This window comes from Falco rusticolus, chromosome 12 (genome assembly GCF_015220075.1).
Source record: "Falco rusticolus isolate bFalRus1 chromosome 12, bFalRus1.pri, whole genome shotgun sequence".
Classification (NCBI taxonomy): domain Eukaryota; kingdom Metazoa; phylum Chordata; class Aves; order Falconiformes; family Falconidae; genus Falco; species Falco rusticolus.
In genome coordinates, this window is record NC_051198.1 from 4,416,683 (window position 1) to 4,442,828 (window position 26,146).

The window sequence follows — 26,146 nt, forward strand, 5'->3', positions numbered from 1 at the left end:
TAAAGTAGATTCAGAGAGTAAGGGGAGGCCTGAGAGCATCCCATAATAGAATTGTGGAGAAGCAAATGATGCTAAACTACATTCAATGGTAGACAGAATGAAGGAATTTGGAATAAAAAAAGACCAAGATAGATGTGTTTTGAAGGCAACAGAAAAACAACTGAGTTAAGCCACTGGAAAATGCAGCTGAAAATGGGAGTTTAATCAGATATTAAAACCAGTATCATTGACAGTCCAAAAGATCACACAGGAAATGGATGTTGCTCAGAAATGCCTTGGGAACAGGAGGAAACGGGACAGGGAAAACCGGTAAAAAGTCACTGCAGCATTTCAGGGGGCGCAGCAGCTGTCAGGAAAGCGAGGGAGTGCGGCGCAGGGGAAGAAGGAAGCCGGTCTGCTAACGGTGCAGGAGGGAAATGCCACTAACATGGGTGAAGACCAGGGAAATGAAAAGTTCTGCTGGTTTCTTGTACCACTTCACCTTTCACCATCCGGGGGGGGGGGGGAAAGTAACACACCACCGCTCCCTCTCAACTGTGCGGCCCAACACTGATGCAAAGTAAACCAGAAAAGACCCAAATTTACACCAATCACATACATCTGATCATCATTTCTCTCTGCAGCCATTTCACTTTTGAAGTCGTCTTTGATGAGAAACCCAAAGACTGAATCAAGATATTATAAACAAATGAAAAGTCATCACAATCAGTTTAATGAAGTGCACAGAATAGCAATTGATCATGTCAATAAAAATAAAACAATTAATTTTACATCAAGTGTGCTTTATTTCCTCCACAGGTATTCTGTTAAATAAAGCACCATATATATACTGCCAGGCCACAGCTAAAGAGGATTCTTTACAGAATCAAATTTCTTGTGGTTTTTTAGTATACAAGTAAACTTAATTTTGATAATAAGAACCACAGCGATCTGAGGCAATCTGCCTCTATTATAAGGTACAAAACTGGCACAGAGGACACCATATTATACACAGTAAAAATGCCGTAAGTTTAAATTACATCATACAGGGCAGGGAGGCCCTGTTCTCCCAGACAGCCATATTAAATGAAAGCCACTACAGTGAACTCTTAATTACATAAAACATATCCATTATCTGATTGCCCTTTAAGAAAGTGTACGGTAGATGCAAAAAAAAAAAAAAGGGGGGGGGGAGGGGGGGTGAAGGAATCTGAGTTCTGCCTGACCAAGAATTAAGCGTATAAATCTATCTTGCCATTCAAGCAGAGAGCACTGGACAAACTGAAGCACAGAACAAAAATAAGCAAAACTTATACAAACAGCGTTGGTGGGGGGAAGAAAAAAAAAAAAAAAAAAAGGACTTAAAAGCAGACATGCTCCATCTAATGTCAAGAAGCAGCTTGGTTTCCTTTTCCAGATATCCTTGTGACCACATGAATCGTAGACTCAATGGTCCTACACAGGATGTCTAAAATGTCATGCTGCTGCATGTGACTAAAAAGTCCTCTGGAATGGCCACAACTGATTGATAAACTAGTTTCAGGGTCCTGGGATGGTAAGGCTTGACCATCACAGCTTCGCAAATCTGCGAGGTCAGATAAAACTGCTGAAATCGATGTGGAAGGAAACTCCGAGTCCTCCTCAGCTCCCATGGAATCCTTGGAAGTCTGCAGGTCCTTAAATTCTTTGCATTCTTCAAATTTACCGTTTCCTGACTGCTCTTCTGTGTGCTGTGACCGTGTCGCTAACATTATGTCTTCTGAAAATGAAGATGGGACTTCCATTCTGTACTCTTTGACAGAACTGTTCTCGGGGGAAGGAGGATCTTGCTCAGTGCCTGGATCAATGATGGAAGAGTCCCGCGTCTCGTTATCCGAAGTGCTTGTCGGGGTCAGCGCCTCCCGGGGTTCAGTTTTTATATCACCAATACAGCTGTCTACGGTGTGCTCCTCATCGCTGCTGACCCGCCTTCTCTTCACGGGAGTAGCTCCTTCGTCATCTGGAAGAAAAAGGGAAACTCGCTTAGGGAAAACGCACTTTTCATGCTGCACACCCACGCCACAGGCCTTTCAGGTTTCTATCATTTTCCATATTAAACACAGCACTTTAATGAATACTTAATTCCTTACAGAGAATTCACATAATGGCCTAGAACTTCAGCTCCCTAACATTAGTGCTCGTGCAGCGTTGGGGTTGAAGCCGATACGCAGCCCACCCCACAGCAGTAAGCAAACAGCGCATTACGTTAACTTTGTAAAAGTGCAAAACTTTAATTGCGTGACACCACTGTAAGAAGGCAAACCTTTAGTTTTTCTTTCTTTGGCTTCTTGCTCTTGTAACGAGTTCCTCTGTTGTTGACAAGCTCTACATTTGTTTAAAAGCTCTTGTAAAGTTGGAATCAGGGCTGAATTGAGCTGTTTGGGAGTGTGCACTGAAAGCAGCAAGGCAAGCGCTCGGAGGTCCTGAAAATACAGAAAGAAACAAGTTTAACTAGCCCTATTTCAAACTTGCATTTGATTCATCCTACACACCGATCTGTGTAATGAGCAGAGGCTTCAACATCGTCTGAACATCCCAAAGACTGAGTTCTAAATATACCTGCACTACTGGAGTGGCCCACCCCCCGCTAATTCGCTGACCTTAACACACATCTGTCCCAGGCAGACGACACTACCGCACCATGTGCTGCAAGACGGGATCTTTGCTGGGTTAGGACATGGCTACAATTAACGCTGCTGCACTTGGCGTTACTTTTTTCCTCTCCAACAAGCCACCCCCATCAGCCCTACAGCGCCCACCGTCGGCTTGGGAGACGCGTGTGTGCTGTGCGCACGGAGAAGGCGTGCCTGTGGGTAGAGAATTCCGGAGAGCTCGGATTGCCGCTCGGCACATCTGCGACCGCCTTGTCCCTAGGGGTTATTAGAACCTGGCTCCTGCAGAAAATAAGCTGCCTCCTACACCATGCTGGCATTGGAACGGCTTAGAAAAGACTCACCCCGTTTAAAGTAGAGCTTGCTTTGGAAATTTCAACTCTCTGGTTGCTGAAGTCAGATTCTAGGCTTTGATATTGATTTATTAGATTTGTAATTAGAGTATTGATCAGGTTGGCACAGTTTGCTTCAGAAAACACCTGCCCTTGGACCTGTGAAAAGAACGTATGATTTTTAAAGCACGAAAAAAATGGAACTGTGAAAAGGGCATCCCAAGCTGAAAAACAGCATATACGACTGCATTTGAAATGGAAATTATCGCTGAAGGACCACGTACCTTTAGAAGAAAATGGGTCAGAAAGGTGTATACAATGTTGTTGTTAAGAAAGGTCCTTTCGTCCATCAGAATACATTTTATATATTCTGCAAAAACCGGGTCTTCACAGAGGAGCTTTACACAGTTCTTTGACATTGCGGACTGGTGGAGAGAGAGAGAGAAGAGCGCACAGTCACCGCGGGACGCACAGCACTGTGCTCGCACACCATCTTAATTCATACTGCACTGTTCTTACTGATCAAAATATGTCAGGCCTATCAGGTATTGGGAAATTGTACTGATTAATTATTGTCAATTATTATTTCACATTTTCCTTTTATGAAGTTTATTCCACGGGAGTGCCACTTTCTCACGATCCGTACGTACGGGAAGGGCCGGTGTCTCCTGACCCAGAAGGCAGCTATGGGGCCCTCTCACAGAGGTGCAAAGGCCCCTCCCAGCCTCAGGCATCTCCCGGTTTTTATTCCATCGTACCAGCGCTGATGCTACATAAAAAGCTGGCAACTGCCAGAGGCAGGACGAAGCAGGTGTGTGCGCTGCAGACTGCCTCCAGCCAGCGTTACGTACTGCCTGAAACTGCCCAAGCGTTTGCAGGACCGAGGGTGTACCGGGAGCAAAGACGATTTGCCAGATTTTAATACTTGGGTTCTCAGGTTTTATCAGATGACAGGCAGTGTGAGCAGAGGTGTTTTGCATTCAAAATACTAGCTTTTTGGAAGAATAAATGATACCCACTAGTTACAGTTTACGGGTTATCTGTGTGTCCCGTTCATCGCTGTATTTTGCCTGTATTTCATTCCGTTAGTTCTCAAACTCACTGACTCTTACCTGAGTCTGACAAAGCTCAGTCCAAAGTTTGGGGAATAGTGCAAGATGAAGCGGCAAACCTTCATATGCAACTAGGACACCTGAAATCGTATGAGAAAGTAAGTTACTGTGTGAGAAATCTGTTGGAGATACTTGCTTCCTGATAAAAGTAGGACTGAGGTGCCGTTTCATTTTATAAGACCAGACTCTTAGCACTTTCTGTAACCAGACAGACCTATCGTCTGTGAAGCTTTTACAGTACATTTAATAAATACCTGAGTCCCGTCAGTATTTCTGTGAAATGTAAAAAACCTAAAGAGCTGGCTTTGCTTCTGGGTTTATGATCGGGGTATCGTTATTGCTGTCTTACATTTTCAACTGGTCAGCTGCAGCACTTGAAGGTTTTAAATATCTTTTTTTTTAAAACAACAGCATAAAAATTTTAAAGGGTAATCTTCATTATTAAGCCGAGCACCATTGTTACCTAGACCACAAAAGCGTTAAGGGATACACTGGACCACAGCAAACCATACCCGTTCCGACCCACTTTGTAACTAACACGACCTACGGTAAATACTCAGCATGCTAGAGGTACAACCAGAAGAGCGTGACAATGAGCAAATGGGTGATTCAGACCAAAAGAACATTATACGATCACCGCTCTTTGGACAAGATTAATTCTGAATAGTTTTATTTGTCTAGAAGTGGTCTGTAATCACAGCTAGCTAGCCGGCTCCTACAGACACAGAACCCCAGGAAACAAGTGGGTATTTTCAGAAGGGGTTCATTCTGCTCAAGGTATTAAAGAATCAGAAGATGACTTTCTCTTGGAAGGAATCTGCGTCTCTCCACCGACTACAGAGGAAACGGGCCACACATCTCACTTTTAGGCAGCCGAAAGGAGATGGCTCCCAATCCATGTGCCCACGTATGCGTGTGACGCTGAGGTTAGTGCATCTGCACCTACCACGCCGAGTAGCCTGGCTTGTCCTAGGCTCCGTGGGGCGAGACAAAAATAAAACCTACAACGTGCCTTTGGAGTAGCATGGGGCAATTCCAGGCGGGATGGTCTCCTGCAGAGAACCAGCCCAAGGGCTGAAGTGGTCACACAAAGCCATGAACGCCTTGTTCGCACACCAAAAAAAATGAATTTACATTTCAACAGGAAGAAACCCAGATACTGGTGGGACCTACTAGCAGAGCTGAAACAAGTATTGGGTACAAACTACATGACTGAATGGTTATAAACTTAATTAAATGTTGTGATGGCTCCAAGAACTACGGAGCAAAATCAGCCTAGGCTGGCAGTAACGGCAGCAGTGCCATCGAGATGGCAGTGCATGCTCCTGGGGGGGCTGCCAGCTGATGCCTTTGGCAGTGATACTGAGGATTCAGCCTCCCCCTCCCCCCAGATGGTTCAGTATTAAACCCTGAATGTGCAAGGGGACAGAATTCTCTCTGTTGCCTCAGCTCCTTTCTGGACAGGCCTGAAAGCGCGGCAGTCACGTAGGTAAGACTGCACTACATTATACACATCGTACAGTTTTGTAGATAAAAATAACATCCAGAACAATTAATGCAGCAAGTCTCACAAGCTCTGTTTTTTCTTGAAAATTTTCAATATAAAACTTAGTGGAGAAGCACTCAGTTACCACAGAAAAAAAAATCCTTAGGCTGTTTAACCTTCATACTTACTCATTTTAACTAAAGTTTCAGTAAACTTTTCACAGTTGATTGCAACTCGACATAGTAGATGGATGAACTGATGATAAGAAAAGAAGTAGTCTAGCAGCATACGATCGTAAACATCATCTTTGCCCTGAAGATTTAAGAGAGCTTCATTTAAACTACATAAGCAACTGGATGGCAACCAGATTTCCTAAGCATCTCGCTTAACGGTGCTGCACTTGGTGCCCTACAACGTGTGGTCGTGTACTACAGGAAAACACGATGGGAACGTCCAGGTCTAACCCAGGCCAGCTGCGGCTCCCCACCGCGCCCTCGGCCAGTGCAACAGCGAGGTGGGAGGACGGATGGCAGACACAACTCCCCCACCAGGAAAAACTTTTATTGTAGGATTCTGAATCAACAGACTGAGAAGATGCAAAGCTGTGCGAATACCACATCTTGCAGATGACAAGAAAAGTACACAGCAATTTTAAATTGTATGCAGACACCTAAATATATATGCTACTGCTTTTTACAGTCACACTTTGTCAGTTATGATCTGTAGAAGTCAGAATTTTCTCAAGACTGAGCTTCACAAGCTTTCAAAGCAGCATCTTCACGAACGTCTCAAACCAAATGGCAAATAGATGCCAAGGGCTTTGTGTGCCAGTATTTTAATATATTTTGGATGTATATGCTTAAAATGGCATCAGCTTCTGTAGACCAGATAGCCGAAAGGAAATCGCCAAACCTCAAGCAAACAAATGCAGTCTTATACGAGACAGACGAATGAAAAGTAAGCATGCAAAACCCACAGGGAAACTAACAGTGGATGTGGTCTTAAAGGCTTAAAAATCTTCTGGTTCCTAATACGTACAAATTCATTATAAAGTGTAAAATACCGTGTCATACAATATGCTGACTTTTAAAGTTAAAATATTTATGTTATTCAGCGTCACATCCGTTACACCTCTGGATACACGATGGAAAAACCCACCACGGGTAATTTTTGGCGCTCTACGTTTTTTAAAAAACTTTGGTTACACGGTAAATTTGATGGTGCACGAATATACACAGCATCATTCGGAAAGCTTTAAAAAAGAAGGGTTACTTACCCTACAGTAACCGTGCTTCTTCGAAATGTGTTGCCCACACAGATTCCCATCTACGTGCACATAGGCCCCATGTGCAGGAGATTGGATTCTTTCTGAATAGCAGTGTCCACTGGGGCTGTGCCTGCACCCAGTGTGTCCTTGCGACCACTGTACCTGAGGGCATAAGGGGTATGGCGGCTTCAACCACCACTCAATTCCTTCACCGATAAGAATCCCCTATGACAGGACTCGGAGTTAGCACAGGAGGAGGGACCACAGAATCTGTGTGGACAAAGCATCTTGAAGAACCACAGTTACTGTACAGCAAGTAACCAGTTCTCCTTCTTCAAATGATTGTCCATACATATTCCTTTTAGGGTGGGATTCACCTTACCTGACTTTAACTATCTAAAATCTAGTCACGTCAGTATTCCTTGCGGCCAGCGGGGAGGGAGGGAGGAAGAGTCGCCTCACCCGGACTCGGGTGCCTAGGACAGGAGGGAGGGTAGCTACTTCTCTCCTTCCACAGGGAACTATTGGTCGCCGTTAATCACGGACGGAGCTGGACGCCGACCTTTTAGATAGGCAAAGTTACGTGAGCTGAATCCCACCGCTGCTGCAACTGCCATAATGGGACGTGGCAAGTGACTACCGAGTAGCCCCACCAAAGCTGGCATCCCGTCAGGAAGCCCACAGCAGGGAAAATGGGAAGTGAAAGACTTAAAGCCCTACATGGTATTTCAGGCACTGGTATTTCACCCAAACAACTGGCAGATTATGCCTCAGTCCCGGCTGAACGGGCTCTAGTGAACCCTGAGGGATCGACAGCTTAGCTGTCTGGTCACAAATCTCAGCACAGGTTGAAACCCAACTGACAGTCCCTGGGCAGTTCCTCAGTTTTCCTTATAACTGCCACAAACAGGCTGGAAGATTACCAAAACGTGTGCTACGGCTTTTTTCTGAACGCAAGGTTCACACCCTTATCATGTCTGGAGTATGAAGCTGTGTGTCACCAAGGGCAGGGAAATGGTGCTTCTGGAGTGCACATCTAGAATGGAGTATATGAGGACAACACATCTTGAAGAAGAATTATGCTTTGCTTACAAAGAAAACGTAAATGCATTATGCTACTGGATTCTTACAACACTTCTATAAAGACGGGAGAACGATAGAGAAACAGCTATTTATAAGACCATACGTTTACGTACCTTGCTGGCTTCCACCATGGTAGGCAAGAGGCACATATTAAGCTCAGGACGCGGAGGACGAATATTGCTTTTTCCCCCTATTAATTTCAAATTTTCACGACATGGAAAATAAGGTCCAAGAGACACTGTAGTATAAGTTAGGATAAAATGGGGATATATTAAAAAGGTCAATATTTGACAGCAGCAAGGAACACGATAGAGTAATAATAGCGTAAGAGAACTTCAAAATACAATCACTGAAATACCTACTTGGGATATTACTGTGGTGGTATGTACAATGATTGTGCTGTAGAAATGGAACCAGAGTATGTAGGAAATCATGAGGACTTAAAAGTACAAGCTCCTTGAGGACATCTACAAACAAAAAGTTGGTTTTGCCATTACATATTGTTATTTCTTAACAGCAAACAGTTTAACTTCAGGCTCATGCACTTGCAAACTCTCTTTCACATCACTTTTGCTGCACTTAGTGCGCACCGTGGAGGCAGACTCTACTGTGAGCGACACGGAAAGTGAACACCCCTCAATCGGTCAAGAATCCCTTCACCTCTGCCACGGGGAGAAAACCTGCTCAGTGGTAGCTCAACCACCAGTGAGAGGGGTGCCAGCGTGTAGGAAGTAGAAGCTCAATAAAATTACCCTCTGTCCTTCTTCTTACACATATCAGGTTTGATGCCTGGAAAACGTCAACCAGCAGCAGTCAGGAGGACAATGAGAAAGGCACTCGAAATACGGGGAAAATGCATGCAAATCACAGCAAAAAGCAATGTGGACACAGGTTTAGGTCTTCATCAGCCATGCACAGAGATGCAGATGATATCCATTAAATAACAGTAAAAAAGCCTAAGCTAGAAAAAACCTAGGCCTTTTTGAAATAGGTCTTCTCATGCAAAAGGGACACTTACATATAATGTTTACATCTACAATTTCAAAAAGCAAATCCATCCCATTTAAAGGCTCTTTAAGCTCTACTTCTATTATTACACCTTCCTGTAATGGATCATAACCACGAACACTACAGGCTGTTATTCAGACTAACCTGGCCACCATGCACCCTTCCGAGTGGAGCGTTAGTTAATATTTGAATTTTAACATAAGATTCAGGATTTGAATCTAAACTCACGGACACCTGAATTCAGGAGTTAAGTCCTTAATCATTAAACCTTGTAAGGTAGTAAATTGGCCTCTCAAAACAAAGGCTGACTCTTTGTGCACACAGCCTGCGTGCCTGGGGAAGCAGGAATATGAATTTTAACCTGACAAAACCAGAATTACTTATAATTGGAACAAGGGCAGTATCGGTGTATTGACAATATTAATATAACCAAGCCCATTGTAAGAGGATCTAGTAAGCACCCGCACTTGCAAAAACGGAATTTAAATGTCAAAGCAGGTAACTGTGTAGAACAGATCCTTCCTGACCGCAGTTCCACCGTCACCACTTACCAATACAAGCGTTTCTAAGCTCTGGAGGACTATAGGAATTTAGCAGAGTTAAGAGCTTATGGGCAAATTCAATTCGCTCCTGCCACTGAATGAGAGCTTGCTTCACATCTGCAAATGCAAAAGCCACAGAAATACATTTAGTTGATTTCTTAAAAGCTCAATAAATAAAGCACAGAATTTTACTGAAGAATCTCTTTTTCGTCTAGCATGATTTTAATCCATCTAGAAATCTGTTAAATCTCACTGGTCTAACTGCTATTAAATTTACTTAATCTAGTTCCATATTATGCCAATAAATAATTTCATAAATAACAATTTAATGACTGTTAATAAATCTTATCTCCTATTGTGCGGGGAGTTTTTAAATACAGGTAATAAGGAAGATAAAATACCAGGGTTTGGGTCATAAAAATGAACAGACAACAGGCGTAATCCTTTGAAGAGTTATATCAAACCTTTTCTTTGAAGATATGGACGTGTTGACTTAAGAACCGAAAGGAAAATAGACAAAAGTTCTACCAGGTCTCCAGTCACATGGCAAGCTGTGGCCTCATGGTACATCATGTGCAACGTATTAAAGGACTAGAAAGAAAGAAACACCAAAACTTTATGTTGCCAAATTAATGTACTTGTTACTGTTTCTATTTCTGTTCCAAACACCACTTTTACATTTATTTTTATGCTCAAACAAGACATATGAAAATACACAGTGCTAGACATAACCACAAAATTACATCAAAGATAACAGCATTTAAAAGAAGAACAAACCTGTATACAAAATCAGTATATTTACTAAAAGATTCTTAGCAGAAAATAAAAAGGGGACATGGGGGAAAGGGATAGAAAGAGAGAAGGAAAGGGAGAGAAGAGATGAATGTCCAGGTATCTTCTGTAACAGCCAAACGGAATTGTTGACCTGGACATCTGGTTTTGCGAACAATGAACAACGGGTGGGCTTGTTTGGGGGTTAAACTGAAACTCACGCTTGGCCAAAAGGCTGATTTTTATTCTTCTCACCTAACCCCAAAAACTTAGAGCCATATTAAATTTTTATCATGGGCATGCCGGAGGCAAACCGAATTGGTAAAATTTGGTGTAACTTTAACCCCTCTACAAGCAGCTACCACCCACCCCAGCTCCAGAAATGAGTATTTGTGTGAGCACATCCAATACCACTTACAGAGACATGTTTAAGAACAGCCTTGATTTGTTCTCAAGGTAAAAGCTTTATATTAGTGGCTCAAAATAATTACAATGTCTTCACACGTTTATCCAAAACCCAATAACCCAAGCATAATTAGGGACGCGGTGGTTTTATATACCTGTAATCCCAATCTTTCTGTGCCAGCATACACAGGGATATCAGAGATGCATAGAGACAGACATGGGTATGTGAATTTGGGAAAAACCTTAGGATTAATGTAGACGCTAGTCATTTTTCAAAATCCTGCTTGAGGTCATACACCGTAAGATTGTACATCAGATTAATTACTTCTCCTTTTATAACTAAAATACCTTCTGGGCATTTATGATTTCTAGAAATACTGGGATGGAAAAGCAACTCATTTCCAAACGGCAAAAATTCTAGCACAAGATGTAAGAAAAGATACTTGATCTGTGGGGATATATTAAAGATAAAGAAACAGCAATCGCATTCCCTGTAATGCAAAATCTTTTTCTATTACAGTGAAGATAAAAGCAACAGAGCCAGCCCTGCTAAGGGGAAAACTTTTCTGGATGTGCTAACTCCCTGATGTGGTATTTTTTACCACACAAAACGCTTCCAGTGAGCAAGTGAAAATGTAGGTGATGGTAATTTCAAGCTGTATAGCAACGTCAGTGTTATCTAATTTCTAGCGATGTTTTATGCAGGATAAGTTGCATCTTACACTACGCATTCTTTACAAAATGAGTTATCTGTTGTTAGCATGGATCAGGGTTAACTGAGCTGTTCAACAAGTTCTCTTTATACGTATGTACATATGGACCTTAGTCTACTTACACATTTCACATATGAACAAAGTTATAGCTCAGTTCCTAACTTTTTAGCCCGTTTACTGAATGTAATTATTATTTAATAAACACACATTCTTGTCCATCAACTCAATAATGCAAGTGTTGAACAGAATCCAAGGCCCATCTTAAGAAGGACAAAGGGGAAAAAAAAAAAAAAAAAAAAAAAAAAAAAGTTAAACGCTGCCTGTGCCCTTTTTCAGTCTTCTCACTTATCTTTAAGTAGCCACTAACAGTTCAGAGCTTTTTCAGCAATGCCTTTTGGGCTCTTCCTACATTACTGCAGGACAGTATGGGTGGATCTGTAGAGCAAAGCCGTTGGTGGGCAGGGGCCTGATACACAAGCTGTACCCACTGCAGGACTGCATTATTTATTCTTTTTTTTCCCTCTCCATTTTGGACTAACTCTGGTCTGGTCTCATGGACCAAATATCCATTTACAACTGGATTACACCGTATGTGCTCCAGAAATGCATTTCAGGTGTCGTTTCACTGCAAAGAAATCTAGTTCATGTGTTCTTACACTGCTCTGTCCTGCAAACAAATGCACAGGAGGTAGGAAAGAGAGGGACAATTGCCTCAAAGCAGCGTTCACAAATACTAATCACAATTGCATTCGAGTATCCTTTAAGTTATTTCTGTATTTTCACCTGTTGCCTTCTTAACTAGTAATAATTGTGTGACTGTGCTCTGCCATTCATTCACAGTTCACCTGTAATAAAGAGAATGACACCAAAAACCCCATAAATTCAGTCCTCTCAACATGATCTGCTCGAGGCCTTCTCTCTGTCTTGAGAAGCAGGCAAACATTTCCCCGATCACCTTTCCACTACCACAGAAATCTCATTACAGACAAGGGAAGTACCTATGTGAAGAAAGCCAAGACTGATTTCTTACTACTCATGACATCTCCTTCTGGTTGCAAGTTTTTCAGTTGACTGAATTTACTACCCATTACGAACCTCCAAGCGCTTGTATCTATCCTTGATATAGGAGATGACCTATTATCCCTTGATTTCTTGTGCATTTTTCCTGTTTAAGCGACATCCTTTTATAGTTATCCTACCAGATCACTGTTATCAACTAACCTGTTATCTTTATCCTGCATTAAGGTTTGTATTGCCTCAAATTTACTCGCATAACCTCTTAGTGTTTAGACATACAAAATGCCCAGTCCATCTTTTTTGTCCTTCTTATGATCCTTAAGATGTTAAGGTTTATGCGTATGCCAGGTTTTAATCAATCTATTTCATGTATTTCATATTATACCATATTAAATCAATTTAAAACAAACACACTGTCAGAAAGGGATGACTTGATGAGAAAGCGAGAAATTTATTGTAATTAAACAACAAAGTACTCACCTCAGTCATCAGAATCAATCCTCTATTAAACACAACAAGAAGTCTGTCCTCGTCAGATTCTAATAATATTCTGAAGGCACTAGGAAAAAAATCCAAACATTGAGAACACTGAAAATTACATATCATCTTCTCATAAATCATACAAACGCTTAAAACTGTTACGCTCAAGCTATATTTTGCAAAATATCACAAAACAAAGAAACCCCAAAAGAACATATTTCTTCTCTTCACACACCCGTGACTTTTTCATTTTAAAATGCCTTCCTTTATGTCAACTTGATGTTATTTGAAGTATTTTATAAACAACCTTTACAGAAATATTTCCCAAGTTACATCTGCAAAAATACTAAAACCCAAGGAAAATAATGTACTTCAAAAGACAGAAGTTTATGCTTGTCAAATGATACATTTAAATAGGTTCAGTTAAGTATGTTTGGACTTACAAATGTATAAAACCATTTCTATCAGAATATTTTATGCTTACAGCAGAACAGAAAATAAAGGATTATGCTAATGAATGGTTCATCTCAACATAACAATTCTTCCAGAGCATTTGGGAAAATCTAGCTGCGCTGTGACAGATGACTGTAATCCCTTCAGGTAACACAGGCCTTTCTCCCTTTTCACAAGAGTGTTGCAACGCATCAACAGCTGCATTTAAAACCTCAATAACCAGACCGACACACACAGGCACTTTGTATTTATACTGAAAATACCCAAGCAACAACTTCCAATGTACTACTAAGACTAGAAATGAAAAACTGTTTGAAGATATGATACAATAAAACTCTGTCCCACAGGCACAATTTCCAAAAAACCCATTTCTGCCCCAAAATAAGAAATGTCAACAACAGCGGCTGAAGTTACTGCTTTGCCCATCTAGGCTAATCATGGCAGGCTGAGAATGGAATTTCAGCTTAAAGGCTGAATTAGAACATCGATTGATTTGGTTTTAGGTTGCTTTTTTTCAAGGGCCTCACTGAAGCAATTTTGTCATAATGTTTCTTTTTGAACCCTAACAATATACATCTTGGTTTACACCCGTTTATTGTAAACTATTTGCTTAGTTTCTGAATTTTCAGCTGACAAAATATTAACAAACAATGGATTTGGGGCAGGGGGAAATTATAACTTTCCGTTTGCTTATTTCTGAATAAAAGTATCCCCAAAACTTTTTTAAAAAGTGTATCAAAGTATCAACACTGATTTTTATTGTACTTCACATTTGGTAAAATATGGTTCCTCTTCAAACAGATTATTACACAACTTCACTACTAACGTACCTTATTAACGTAGTCCAACAAGACCGTCCGTCCAAGCAGCGCAGGTAACAGCTTATGGTTGTTTTCTTAAATTGCTTTATGTCTTCTATCTCTTCCTCTCTCATGTCTGGTCTCTGAGCTACAAACAGTTGCATGAGGTTAAACAACTCTTCTACTGCCTAAAACACACAAAGAATATTAGGTTAGAGTAATCACTCTCAGTATGTTATGGTTTAAGTCTTATTTGTATTACTTACTGTCTATTTCTTCTACTAACAAACACATTAAGCAAATATAGATGGGAGCGCATTTTTAAGCGTTACAACAAAGTTATAAAATCAGCAGACAGCATTTTAACCTTAAATAATTAAAACTAAAAATCTGACATAGAAATTGTGGGTATTTTTTTATCTGTCTCGAATGTAGTTTGCTTTTAGCCTTTGCTATTTACTGTGTTGATTAGGACGTGTATTTGAGATAACCCTTCTGAACCTTAAACGGATCTTTTGATGCTTCCTAATAGCACAGCTCATTGGCACATACATATACGTATATGAAAAAGAATCTGAAATCCTGATCTACGTGACCAAACTTCCCAGATTTCCTTAAGGAATGTAGGGTGTCACCTACACGGTGCACGTGCATGCTCTGATGGTTAGCGTATATTCCAAGTAACAGAATTCAGAAAGCTGCTTATGCTAAAACTCGCTGGAGTCCCGCATGCACGAGGAACACTAAACGCAGTGGGGTAACTGAAGGTGCTTGCATCACAAACCGAGACTTCTGAGGGGAACAATGAAAGCAGCAGGACTGCTCCCAGCACTGTGAGGAGCATAAATGTGCTCTGTGAGCTGAACTAGACAGAAGTTCAACATAGAGGGTTCCACGCATCCTCCTCTATGTAGTGAAGGACATCTTTGTATTCTTTCTGCCCTTGCACAATCCATAAAGGATCCCAAAGCAGTACTTGCTGACTAAGTATTCAAACCCACGTACTCGCTCTCTTAAAAACCTGGTAAGCCTGTTCTCTCACCATTACACACGGACTATTTTAACTAGCATCTACTCTCTACTGCAAATGTCATAATGTTGCAGAGTCAGGGCAACCCCCAGTGTACTAATGTCTTGCAAAAGGTACGCCAGTGCTCCCAAGGTGAGCCCCAGGCCATCCTCCATCTGAATGCCACACGCTAAATCCTGGCCCTATTCCAGAAACTGAAAGCAAAGAAGAAACTCACTGGGAGTTCCTCCAACTTAGTGCGTGACAACGCAACACGCTTTCTTGAGACCACCGTGAAGGGCTATTCCTTGTTTCTTACAACTGCACTGGCATACAGAATATTGAAGGGCAGTGGAAACACCAATGTCTGCTTCCAGAAAAACACATCTGCTCTCCAGCTGCTACACAGCAAAGAAGAAAATCCAAAAGAATCCCCCCACAAAGTACAGTAATTGGATCTAAACACATTATTAATTACTTATACCAGGAAATCAAAATATATTACTTTTACCACTGGATACATGAAATAAGTCTTTCCCTTAAAAGAGATGTTCAGTAAGAGGGAAAACACTAACAATGAAATCGTATTTTTTGGTATCGATCTACTTACTCCTGGGTACTGACTGGCATGTGGTGTGAGATTCTTGAAGGCCCACTGGATATTCTGGTGAGAAGCCAACTGCCTCGTGAATGCAGGGGACTGCTCGCAGCAGAGGTGCAGGATGCCATAGTAGGCAGGCAGCATCCCACGGTTAAACAGCACCACATCCTGATCGTCATGGTCTGCGAGGATGTAATTGAAGGCAATGTTCTTTGTCACCACGGGATTCTGTACAATAAGGCGTACGTTCTCTGGACAGTCAACACACACGTTATACCAAAAAGACAGCAAAGCCTGTTTGTTGTGGTTGGTGGCTATAGCCGGCTCAGAAAGTTTAGGCTGGAAAAGGTTCCATAAGTCCATGAAGTAAGTAGAAAACATGAGTTTCTCAGTTTTTGAGATCAAACAGTATGTCATGAAACTGAAGTAGGGCACAAGTTTTGTAGTGCCATGAACAGCAGCATCAACGTATAGCTTAGCTCTTGAAAGAAGGCCGAGAAGCACATTGTAGACTTGATGAAGAACTACTGTAGTATCTGGACTGAGAGGCAGATCACGTGTGGGGATGTGTAAAGAGCGGGTCGATCGGAACATCTGACGAAAGGAATTGCTTGGAATAAGCGACACCAAGAGATAGGCTGCAGCTTCAAATAAAAACAAATTTGTTACACCTTTGAAAATTACATAAGTGCTTAACAGCCATTTAAACAGAAGTTAAGTTACATTGGACGTTCCATTTACAGATTTCAAAGCATTTTGCAGAATCTGGTATTACTATATTCACAATAGACATGGAAAAAAAAAAATCAGAGTGGGCAAGACCAGCACAAAGCATGTTGAAAGCGGTGCTGAGATTTGCTTTCATGCCTCTTCACCCTATATTCCTGCCTGCTGCTTGGTTCTAACTGTTCTAACATAATGCATCCCATCACAGATACACAAACCCAGATGTTTTCTATGACTAAACTGTTTACTGCTTGATCAAGACATCATTACCTCTTCAGAGCTGTCTACAACTGGCGTCTGCTGCAAAGCTGTACCTCCAGTTCCCACAGCTCCCTCAACCCCAGAAAATGTATTAAAAGTTCAGTGTGGCCTGTTACTGTGGAATCTCTTTTATAAAAAAATTCAGACACAGGAAAGGCTGAAAATGTGATTTGGCAATCTGACGGCGTGATTCCTGGCAGAACAAATGATCCAGAACACCATTGTAGCTGGGAAGAAGCACAGGCTTCTCCTCCGTGATCCACACGTTCAAAGGACTCAACTGAAGATTACTCTGCGAGGGGTGAAAGAAGAACACAGACTACTCCTATCTACAGTACAACTATGTGATGGACACTACGGAGAACCTCTTGGATTAGCTCTTTTTCTTCTTCGGGCTTTCCTGGATCTCAGAGATCCCCCACATCAACCTACTAATGTAATGCTTACGATACGACATCAAAACATAGCTTTCATCAAAACCAGGCATGTCTTGATGAGGCACCACAGCTCTACTAGTATTTTAAAATACAGTAATCATAAAACAATTGGAAAAGGAAGAAAAGACAAGCACAAGAGCACGTATTTCATTTGTGACAAGAACACCCCATGCGTAGTAACTTGCTACAACAATTTTCTCCAATATAAATCAACTTACAGGTTCTCACTCTAGGATAGTTGTGTGCCAGAAGAAAACGTTCAACCCAGTTTTCCATATTTTGCAGCACCCAGCTGTGAGCTAGTTTATTTCGAGGTGTTTGCACAGCCAGCCAATCCAGGCACTGAGATGGGTTGTATTCAATGACCTGAAAGAAGAGTGGAAAAATCAAAAACAATACATTAACTTTGATACTATGTACCAATTGTATTAAAACCCGCTAAAAGTAACTACTAAGGTTTTCAAAGTATTTTTTCAAAATCACTTGGGGTTATCAAAGCACCTACAAGACTGAGGTGCTCTGGCAGACAAAGAAAACCCTTATTAAATTTAACCGGTTTGTGCTTCTGAATCTTGTTCAGAGTTTTTGACTGTTCAATCTAAGACCAGAAGGTTACTCTTTTGAGCGTTTGCCTGTTTTGAGATATTTAGGAATTGAAATGTTAAGCACTTAGAAAAATGAATAATCTTGTCTTTATAAACTAATCCATCTTTTTTTAAAAAATAGCTAACACAAACCCTTAACACTGAATCAGTGTTTTTATAGACGTTTTCTCAACAGAACATAAATGGTATGCAAATACATTCATACAGCTTCATGCTGAGGGTAACTATTAATGGTTGTTACGAATACGCAATTTCAAGGAAGGAATTAATCTAGCACTTTTCAAAGGTAACGAAAAGCCAGTGGAGTGCTCTTGTACAGCTACCAAAGCCTCGCAGATAATAATGAGAAAATGTAGCTCCTGTTGCTTTTCTGGGTCTGTGTAGTTGAAAATTTGTTGACATTAGGCCAGTAAATGTAGTTTGTTTATTTGCTAGTTTTTATAAACCGTTCTCTTTTTGTCTTGAGGCCCAGGTGCCCAGATAACAAAAAAAAAACAAACTCTAATCTGTCTAAGAAACCACAGGCAGGAACTGGATTGTTGAAGCTCCCAGCTACTCTAATCCACCTAAGAATATGAGCAGCTGACATGACCAAAACTCTGCTTATAAAATTTTAATCTCAATTTAAAAATAAACACATTAAGAACAATCTCCTCCCTTTTTTTAGAAATGACAAATTGATCTGCCAAGTTTCCTTTGTCATAGCTGGAGGGTATCTCCAACCAAGACACTATCATTGTTCACTGTCTTCATAGCTCAATCACTTTTTAATGACTTCTACAAACTGCAGTGGCTGGAAAAGTAGGTTCTGTACCTGAAATCCGTCTGTCTCTGTATTAACTACTGGGCCTCTCATTCCTGCCTACACCATTTCTATCTCTAGCCCTGTGTCAGCAAGGTAAGGATAATAATGCTGGCAACACCAGAGACTGAACCAATGGCTTCTATATGCTAAAAGCTTGACTTTCCAACAGAAACCTGCCATTGACTTGCTTTTTCTGTAGGCTCTGTTTGCACAGCAAGAATAGAGAAGGAAATAAAAAAGAGGATTGCTTAAGAAATTACATACCTAAACTTTGTGGCTGACCCAAGCAAGAAGCACAGGTACTTACTTAATGCCACTGCTTGCGTATTGTCATAGGAAGTTTAATTACAAAAACTCTCTTGAAAAGGTTTCCTTATTGCTGAGAGAAATTCATAACCTACTGCTTCTTCCCTGTACCCAGAAAGCAGCCAGATGTCATTCTTGACCTTGAGCTCTGTTGTATGAACTCTCCTTACCTAAGGTACAGCAGTTACAGCTAATCCATATTCAGATCAGACACCTAGCAAACACTTGGTATATGCTTTCCCAGATGACCTCGTGGTTCCTATCCTGTAACTGCTCCTAACCAGGAGTAAAATACATTTGAACAGCAATCCACGTTCTATCCTACAGTGCTTCTGTGGGTAAACTACATTTTACTAGAGGTGGTCTCAGTTCTGCACAGTAATAAACTTTTACAAACCCCAGCGCCACTTTTTAGAGTATTAAATGGAATGAACGTTCAACAGGGTGTCCTCAGAAGTCTTCAGGCTGGACACACTGTTCTCAGACAGTAATGAAGACAGTGAATTGTACTGGGAACTGAAAGAGCAGTTAGCTGAAGTGAAAGCTTTAATTCCTTATCATTGCTCAGATCAAGGAATTTATCTCTGTGCCAACTTGGTTAGAAAGTCTCTTTCTCACTTTAGAAATGCGAGAAAGAATGGTCCTGCACCACAGCAATTATCTACTAGGTTCAATTTAGCACAATTCTATGTGTTAAAAATGTTAATGAGTATTTTACTGAGAACAAAATATGTCAAACAAATATTCAAAGAATCAGTACATAATGGATGAGAACCCCCTAACAAACGACGGGCCTTGAAACCTCTTACAGTCCTTGCAAAAAGATAACTGAGAAAAATAAGTGGAATTTGCCTAGAAGAAGCATTCTAGATCCTTATTATGAATCAATTAATTTCTCAATTAACTAAAATTTAAAATTAAACTGAAATACAAGTTAACCAGAACGTTGTTAATACAACAGCAAAAGTTACAGCAGAACTTTTTCATGTCTATGGGCTGTTGCTGTTTATTTGGAAGAGAAACGGTCATAAACCCCCCCATGAACTGATGCAGCAAGGATGGCAACGAAATGTAAAACCTTTCCATACACCTGAAAGAATCAACAAGAGAAAGACAGTTTAGCTTCTGTTTTCTTTTACATGTTGTACCTCCCATATCCTCTGCAGGATGTAAGAAGCAAAGGGTGGCATCCCTGGAGGTCCACCAGCAAATTCCATGAGCATGGTCAGCAATTTGAAAAAAGGATTGGCTGCCTGTAATGCATAAAAAGACAAATATCCATTTTGACCTATTTCATTTAATCCACTGATTTTTCTTTAGTGTCTTTTTAAAAAAACCCAAATGTTCGCATCAAAATAGATTTCTCTGAACTTTAGACATGAACATTTGTATTACTTTTAAGCCCTTATTATTTAATCTGTAAATAATTCATACACATCGATATCCACACATGGATACAGTAGAATTAAGCCACTGGTTATAGCTACTGCAAGGGAACCCAATCATACTAGACAGCATCAGCCTGGTAACAGTACATAGTTACAAGGAAATAACAGTGCACATTTTAAGTCAGACATCATTCTGAACAAAGGGGGACAGGGGAAATCAAGCTGTACAGTGTTGAAGAATTCACCAGTTTCTCATGTTTTACATCTCTCTCTCTCTCTCTCTCTCAAGGATTTCATTCTCTCAGAGTAGCTATTATTTTCATGTATTTGCGTAACATGTCACATGGATCCTGAAAAGTTTATCCAAAAGCATCATGTTTTGAGGGTTTACATGGATCATTACCATTGGCATACTGTTTTCCTCTGAAACTGCCAGCATTTCTACTCTTAGCATATTGGCTCTAATATGAATTTGTTGGGGTTTTTTTTTGTTTGCTAAGACTCACCCAGCTTTTCGCAATGCTTCAATGAAATAGTTACTACTATTATATTTTGCACCTCACCAAAACCATCTCTGGTGCATGTGTATATGTGCAAAGCAAAAAAGCATAAAAATGCAGCAAGTGTTAGCATGACAGGAAGGAAGTAGACTGTCATCTGATAGTGCCCATTCTATCACACAAAGCAAAGCTGTCATGAGAATGATTTAGTACCTGCTTCTTTTCCAACCATGATCATGTCTCCTCTGCTTGACATGCCCTCAATTTTTCCTGATTCTTTTTTCTTTTCTGACAGCACTATGCAAGAATGTCCTTGTGTGAGCATACACTTCTCCGCTCTGTATATATTTTTCATGTGGAATCCGTTTGGAACTCTCAGTATTTTTGTTATTACCAGGGCAGGAATTTATTCTGACTGAGAAATGTGTTTGCATGCACAGAACTGTAAAATAGTGCCCCAAAACTTGAAAAACCAGACGATAATTACATATCTCCACTTACTCTAGCACACATGTTTTATTGTTACCAATTTTTTTTTTACATTCATATAGGTGGAGAATCTAGAAATATGTTATTTGGCTTTGAATAAAACTTTCATCTTAAACTGCATACCATATTTCTGCTTTAGCAAACTTAATATACAGTGCAGTTAGACTTCATTTAATGTCACAAAAACTTCCATGGATCATCCTCCATGCAAGACTTTTGATTAGCAAAGGATTATTTAAGTAATTTAAAACAGAAAAATATTAATACAGATTATTTAATATACAGGTAGTATGTTTACATACCTCAGGAGTCAACTTTGCTATAGATGTGAAAAGCATGGACACAATCTTAAAAACAAAACAAACAAAACTCACTTAGACTTGTGCTGATTCAGTTAAAATAATAAAAATTACCCCAAAACACTTTTTAGATAAGGTTATCAATAAATAGCTATAGTTTCCGATACTTACATGTTCTGCAAGTCGATTATTGTACCGACACAAACTGAAAATGAGATTGCAAGTTTGCCTGATGTTGATACCATCACGGATATGTTGAAACAAAAAAGGAAAACCCTGCAACAAATAATAAGATACTAGTACACTGTCTACAATTACATATGTGCCGGGGGTTTTGAGGCTTATACAGTCATATGTTAAATTAATTACCTTTCCTCCTGTTAATGCTGCCATGTCATTCTGTGACAAAGTCAAATGTCTAAAATACAAAAAAAACCCCACCTTTATCTTTTACTTCAGCAATTATTAAGTAAGGTTAAGGACAAATACAGGGCTGAGTGTTAGTTTATATTCTTCAGTATCACAATACGCAAGAGAAAATAAGAGGTATTTACATAAACCTGAACAAAAATAAAAAATATTTTGTACTTTGACCAAAGAAAAAAAAAGAAATCCAAATGTGGGCAACTGAATGTGTTCAAGGATTTAGCCTCAGTCTTTTATGTGGTCAACAATGACAAAACGCTTCTATTTTAACCATTTAAAAGATGACAAGCACATATACAAGGCTCATTTATGCTGCTAAAAAAGCCCCCACAAAAAACCCCCACCCAACAAAACAACCGACCCACAAAATCTCTTAATTCCTTTCTGAACTAGCTTAGATTAGAATTTACTCTGGTTTTTCAGCTCTTGCTGAAAAAAGCTCTTGCCTTTCTGAGCGAGACTGTTCAACTAGAAGAGCAATCAGGGCAATCATCTTTTCAAGTGCAGCAGGCCTGTATTTTTCTTCTGCTAAAGAAAGTATGTCTTCCTCTTCCTCCTCTTCCTCCCCTTCTTCCTCAGAAAGTACTTCAACCTGTGGCTGAAGGGGACAAAAAAGATAACTTAAATGTGGACACTTTTGAGCCTTAATTTCTAAGAACCTGTACACGGTTTTGCATACATTCTGTCCTTTTATTCAAACCAACTTCAGAAACTTGCATGAATCAAACCAGGTAAATAGCTAATCGCTTGATTTTCATGTTGAAGCATTCATTTTGCATAAGCTAAACTGTATTTACAAATGCAAAAGGGAGGTTTGTCAAAAGTCACTGCCTAGCCTGATATGGTGGTCTATTTGATAAAAAAAAGCAAGTAAATTTAAAATCTCAACTCCTACAATAGGAGTAAGCAATCAACTGTTACCATTAATAGCATGGTAAGGGCAACTTTAATTGCTTCTATTTAATACCTGTTTCTATACTAACTAGAAAGAGCCAATTCAACATCTTTTTAAAAATACTATGTTCACTTAAATATCGAAAAAATTTGCATTAGTGAAGCAATTTTTATTTAACAGCTGAAAGATGGTTCAGGAGGCACAGCACTAATGATCACGTAAGGAAAATATGGAAGGCTAGTTCTCGTTACACAAGATCTACAAACTTACATTTTCAGGACCTTTAGTTCCCATGTAGAAATGGACCATTGTAGATATGGCTTGCAGTGAAAGCAAGAACTGGCTCTGAAATATGCAGATATTGCATTACTTGAAAATAAGTACATGCAAATACATACCTAATTCCCAAAACTACAAGGCTATACTCACTTCCTCTTCTCCCATTTTGGCAAATTCGTAAAGAAAGGCAAAGTATTCCGTGAGATGTTTACTGTGAGGCTTGACACCATGCTCCATAATTGACAAGAGTGTCTTCACAAAGCGCGTTACACAAGAGCGACTGCCAATGTCTTCCACAGGACCATCCATGTCATCCGAACTGAAAACAAAAACCAGTTCAGGTATTTCACACAATACAAGGAGCAGCAAATCATCTTGAAGCAGCCAAAAAAAGTATTTCAGAAGAACTTTCAGTTTTCTTCTCTGTCCTACTATCACACGCAGATCTCTTAACGCTTTCTCTTATGCCCAGTATAGCCGAGGTAACACCACAGCTTAATGTATGGCAGCATCCATCACTCAAAATGTTGAAAGGTTGAAAAAATTTGTATTCTGAATCAAGACTCTAGTCAGGAAAAGAATTCTTAGAAAAACAGTATTAGGGGATCTCCTACTGAAAATCATCTTCTCGATTTGCGTGTCAGATTTCCTGAGCTTCAAGACAGAATGCTGTTAAAGCTAATTACAGTGGAACTAAGGCAAGGCAGCCTCCTAAACATACACACGGGATCCTGACAAGGCAGAAAACATGCACTTTCAACCTTATTCATCTACTGAAAGTTGGATCTTATCACTGAACAAAACAGATGACAGTGTCTTTTAAAGTAAGGCTTCCAGTGAAAATTAATTTCTATTTTCTGCCATGAAAACTCTATCTTCATGTCCTGAATTTTGTTATGGCACAGCATAGCTATTACAAACTCTGCCATTTTTGCTCTGATAATACAGCATCACAAGCTTAACCCAAGAGATGAAAGAAAAAACACTTTCTTGTTCTTTTCATTATGTATCGTAATTAGAGACAAAGTGACAGTTTTCTTGATAGTTAGCTAAACAAAATAGAATCCAGTATGGTTTTTTCTACTTTTTGACAAAAACTGTGATTTAGTTATATGATACAGGACTTGACTCTCATTTCCAACCTATTTTACTGGACGTACAAATTAAAATTTGCACCTATCTGCCTCTGGATCCAATTCACAATCGGATTCTCATGTATAATTAGTGAGATTTACGCTTCATGCAGCGTTATTACTGGCAGTGAAAAGACAGACTGTCCTGAAAACCTAGTCTAAGGGAACAAACGTTTCAAACAACGTATCTTTACACACTAGATTTTGCAACCATAGTATTTTTAAAGTAAATCAGAGCATTTTGGGTAGAATAATAAAGAACAATTAAAACAGTGTGATTTGGGGTTTAAAAGACCATTCTGAATAATCCATTAAACAAAATCAGTTGTAGTAATGCACATAATAAATAGAAGTTTTCAAGTATTTTACCAGTCTTCCATCCCTGGTTGGAGATAAAGATGCGCATGCACTGGCCTCAGTCTCTGTATCACATGAATACACAAACGCTGGAACATCTGCAAATGGATAAGTAAATGAACCCCACATGTTCATTCCTATTTTGTAAGCAAAGAATATTCTGTCTCCAAGTACCACTTCCGGCTCTATACGATTCAAAGTTAAAGTGGAGATTAAGACACCCACGTTCCATTTCCTTCAGTACTGATACATCACGTTTTAACAGAATAGACAAACTTGGTTTTTATAAACAGATCCAATGAAGGAATCCTAAAAAAAGGTTTTAATAAGAGTGTGCACACTGTATACTACTGAAATGCAACTTAAGACTCAAATCTTGGTTTTCCTCTATCTCTATTTTCTGAAATGTTTAGATATTTTTGGCAAGATGGGTTTTTTTAATTATTATTTTGCCTCTGGCTGTAAGAATCTATATTAAAATTTTAAGGCAATTCCTTTCAGTAATTTTTAATTTATAAAATATTCATCAGGATTAGAGCTTTGCCTAAGAACTTGCATAGAGTTTTCCCATGGAATATATTCCTTTAATGGTAAGTTGCATACAGGAACTACGTACAGTTCTATATGGAAATATTACTTTAATGATCAGAAACCCAACTGAAGGATTCAAGCGAGATAAAGTAATTTTTAAAGTTTTTACCTAAACAACTTGTAAAGAAAGCATACTTTTAAGTCAAACCATTCATAATAATTGCATTTGTGAGTATCCAAATGCTACTAACACAGGGGTTTTATTTCCAGAAGAGAGTATTAACAAAACTTTGTGGCATAATACTATTGAATTAAATCTACCCACAAAACCCCAATGTTTAAGTTTAGAACTGAAGCTTTGAGGAGTACTGAATACACATGATTTATTCTTTTTTATTTTCTGAATGTGTAACTTGACCGTTCTTGTTGAACTAAATCAGAAAGAAACATTTTTTCATGTAAAGAGTTCACATTTCTAGAGATCATGAGGGAGTTTAGAAACCTTAACTTGCATCTATTGTGACATTTTGTGATCCTAAGTGTACAAATACGGCACTGTACTAACAGTGATTTTGTTTTGAACAACAATGCTCCCAATGTATTCTCTAAATCATACACAATAATGGAAAAGAGTAAGACAATTACAGGTATTAATAAAACCTTTCTGAATTAACGTATATGTCATAATAATTTCTGTTCATAGGACAAGCAGTCACCTGACTTATTAAGGAACTTTTTTTTCTTACCTGTCTCACAATCTGATTGGGACACTTTATTAGAATCTGCATTGGCCACCAATCATCATCAGCCATACGATCCAAAAACCACTGCAGAAGATACATACTTGGTTAGTTTTGTTCCAAACTTGTTCTAGTCCAATCTTCTTTTTGCATGACATTAAAGTCTGAAGAGAAATCGATGTTACTATTATTAAGGAATAAGCAAGTTCTAATCCAAGGGACATCTAAATGTTTTCTGCGTGTGAGAAGAAAGGAATCAA

At 39.6% G+C, this 26,146-nt stretch overlaps 1 protein-coding gene across 12 annotated transcripts in view; it reads right to left on the bottom strand.

The window, feature by feature from the left end:
• Positions 1-689: 689 nt before the first annotated feature.
• USP34 (ubiquitin specific peptidase 34) overlaps positions 690-26,146 on the bottom strand; it is a 137,064-nt gene continuing 111,607 nt past the window's right edge. For 6 of the 12 annotated variants that reach the window (XM_037405169.1, XM_037405168.1, XM_037405176.1 and 3 more), the window contains 24 exons: positions 25,893-25,973; positions 24,628-24,713; positions 23,276-23,444; positions 23,117-23,191; positions 22,398-22,549; positions 21,895-21,943; positions 21,697-21,801; positions 21,529-21,573; positions 19,998-20,102; positions 17,352-17,499; positions 15,719-16,353; positions 14,130-14,287; positions 12,847-12,925; positions 9,925-10,051; positions 9,470-9,577; positions 8,273-8,377; positions 8,024-8,148; positions 6,837-6,989; positions 5,749-5,872; positions 4,075-4,154; positions 3,247-3,387; positions 2,975-3,121; positions 2,282-2,441; positions 690-1,978 (listed from right to left, as the gene is read on the bottom strand). In XM_037405169.1, coding sequence (XP_037261066.1) covers positions 1,368-1,978; positions 2,282-2,441; positions 2,975-3,121; positions 3,247-3,387; positions 4,075-4,154; positions 5,749-5,872; positions 6,837-6,989; positions 8,024-8,148; positions 8,273-8,377; positions 9,470-9,577; positions 9,925-10,051; positions 12,847-12,925; positions 14,130-14,287; positions 15,719-16,353; positions 17,352-17,499; positions 19,998-20,102; positions 21,529-21,573; positions 21,697-21,801; positions 21,895-21,943; positions 22,398-22,549; positions 23,117-23,191; positions 23,276-23,444; positions 24,628-24,713; positions 25,893-25,973 — 3,768 coding nt within the window. In that variant the 3' untranslated portion in view covers positions 690-1,367. The remainder of the gene's footprint in view (positions 1,979-2,281; positions 2,442-2,974; positions 3,122-3,246; positions 3,388-4,074; positions 4,155-5,748; positions 5,873-6,836; positions 6,990-8,023; positions 8,149-8,272; positions 8,378-9,469; positions 9,578-9,924; positions 10,052-12,846; positions 12,926-14,129; positions 14,288-15,718; positions 16,354-17,351; positions 17,500-19,997; positions 20,103-21,528; positions 21,574-21,696; positions 21,802-21,894; positions 21,944-22,397; positions 22,550-23,116; positions 23,192-23,275; positions 23,445-24,627; positions 24,714-25,892; positions 25,974-26,146) is intronic. The other 6 variants (XM_037405174.1, XM_037405173.1, XM_037405172.1 and 3 more) reach the window with 4 other exon arrangements.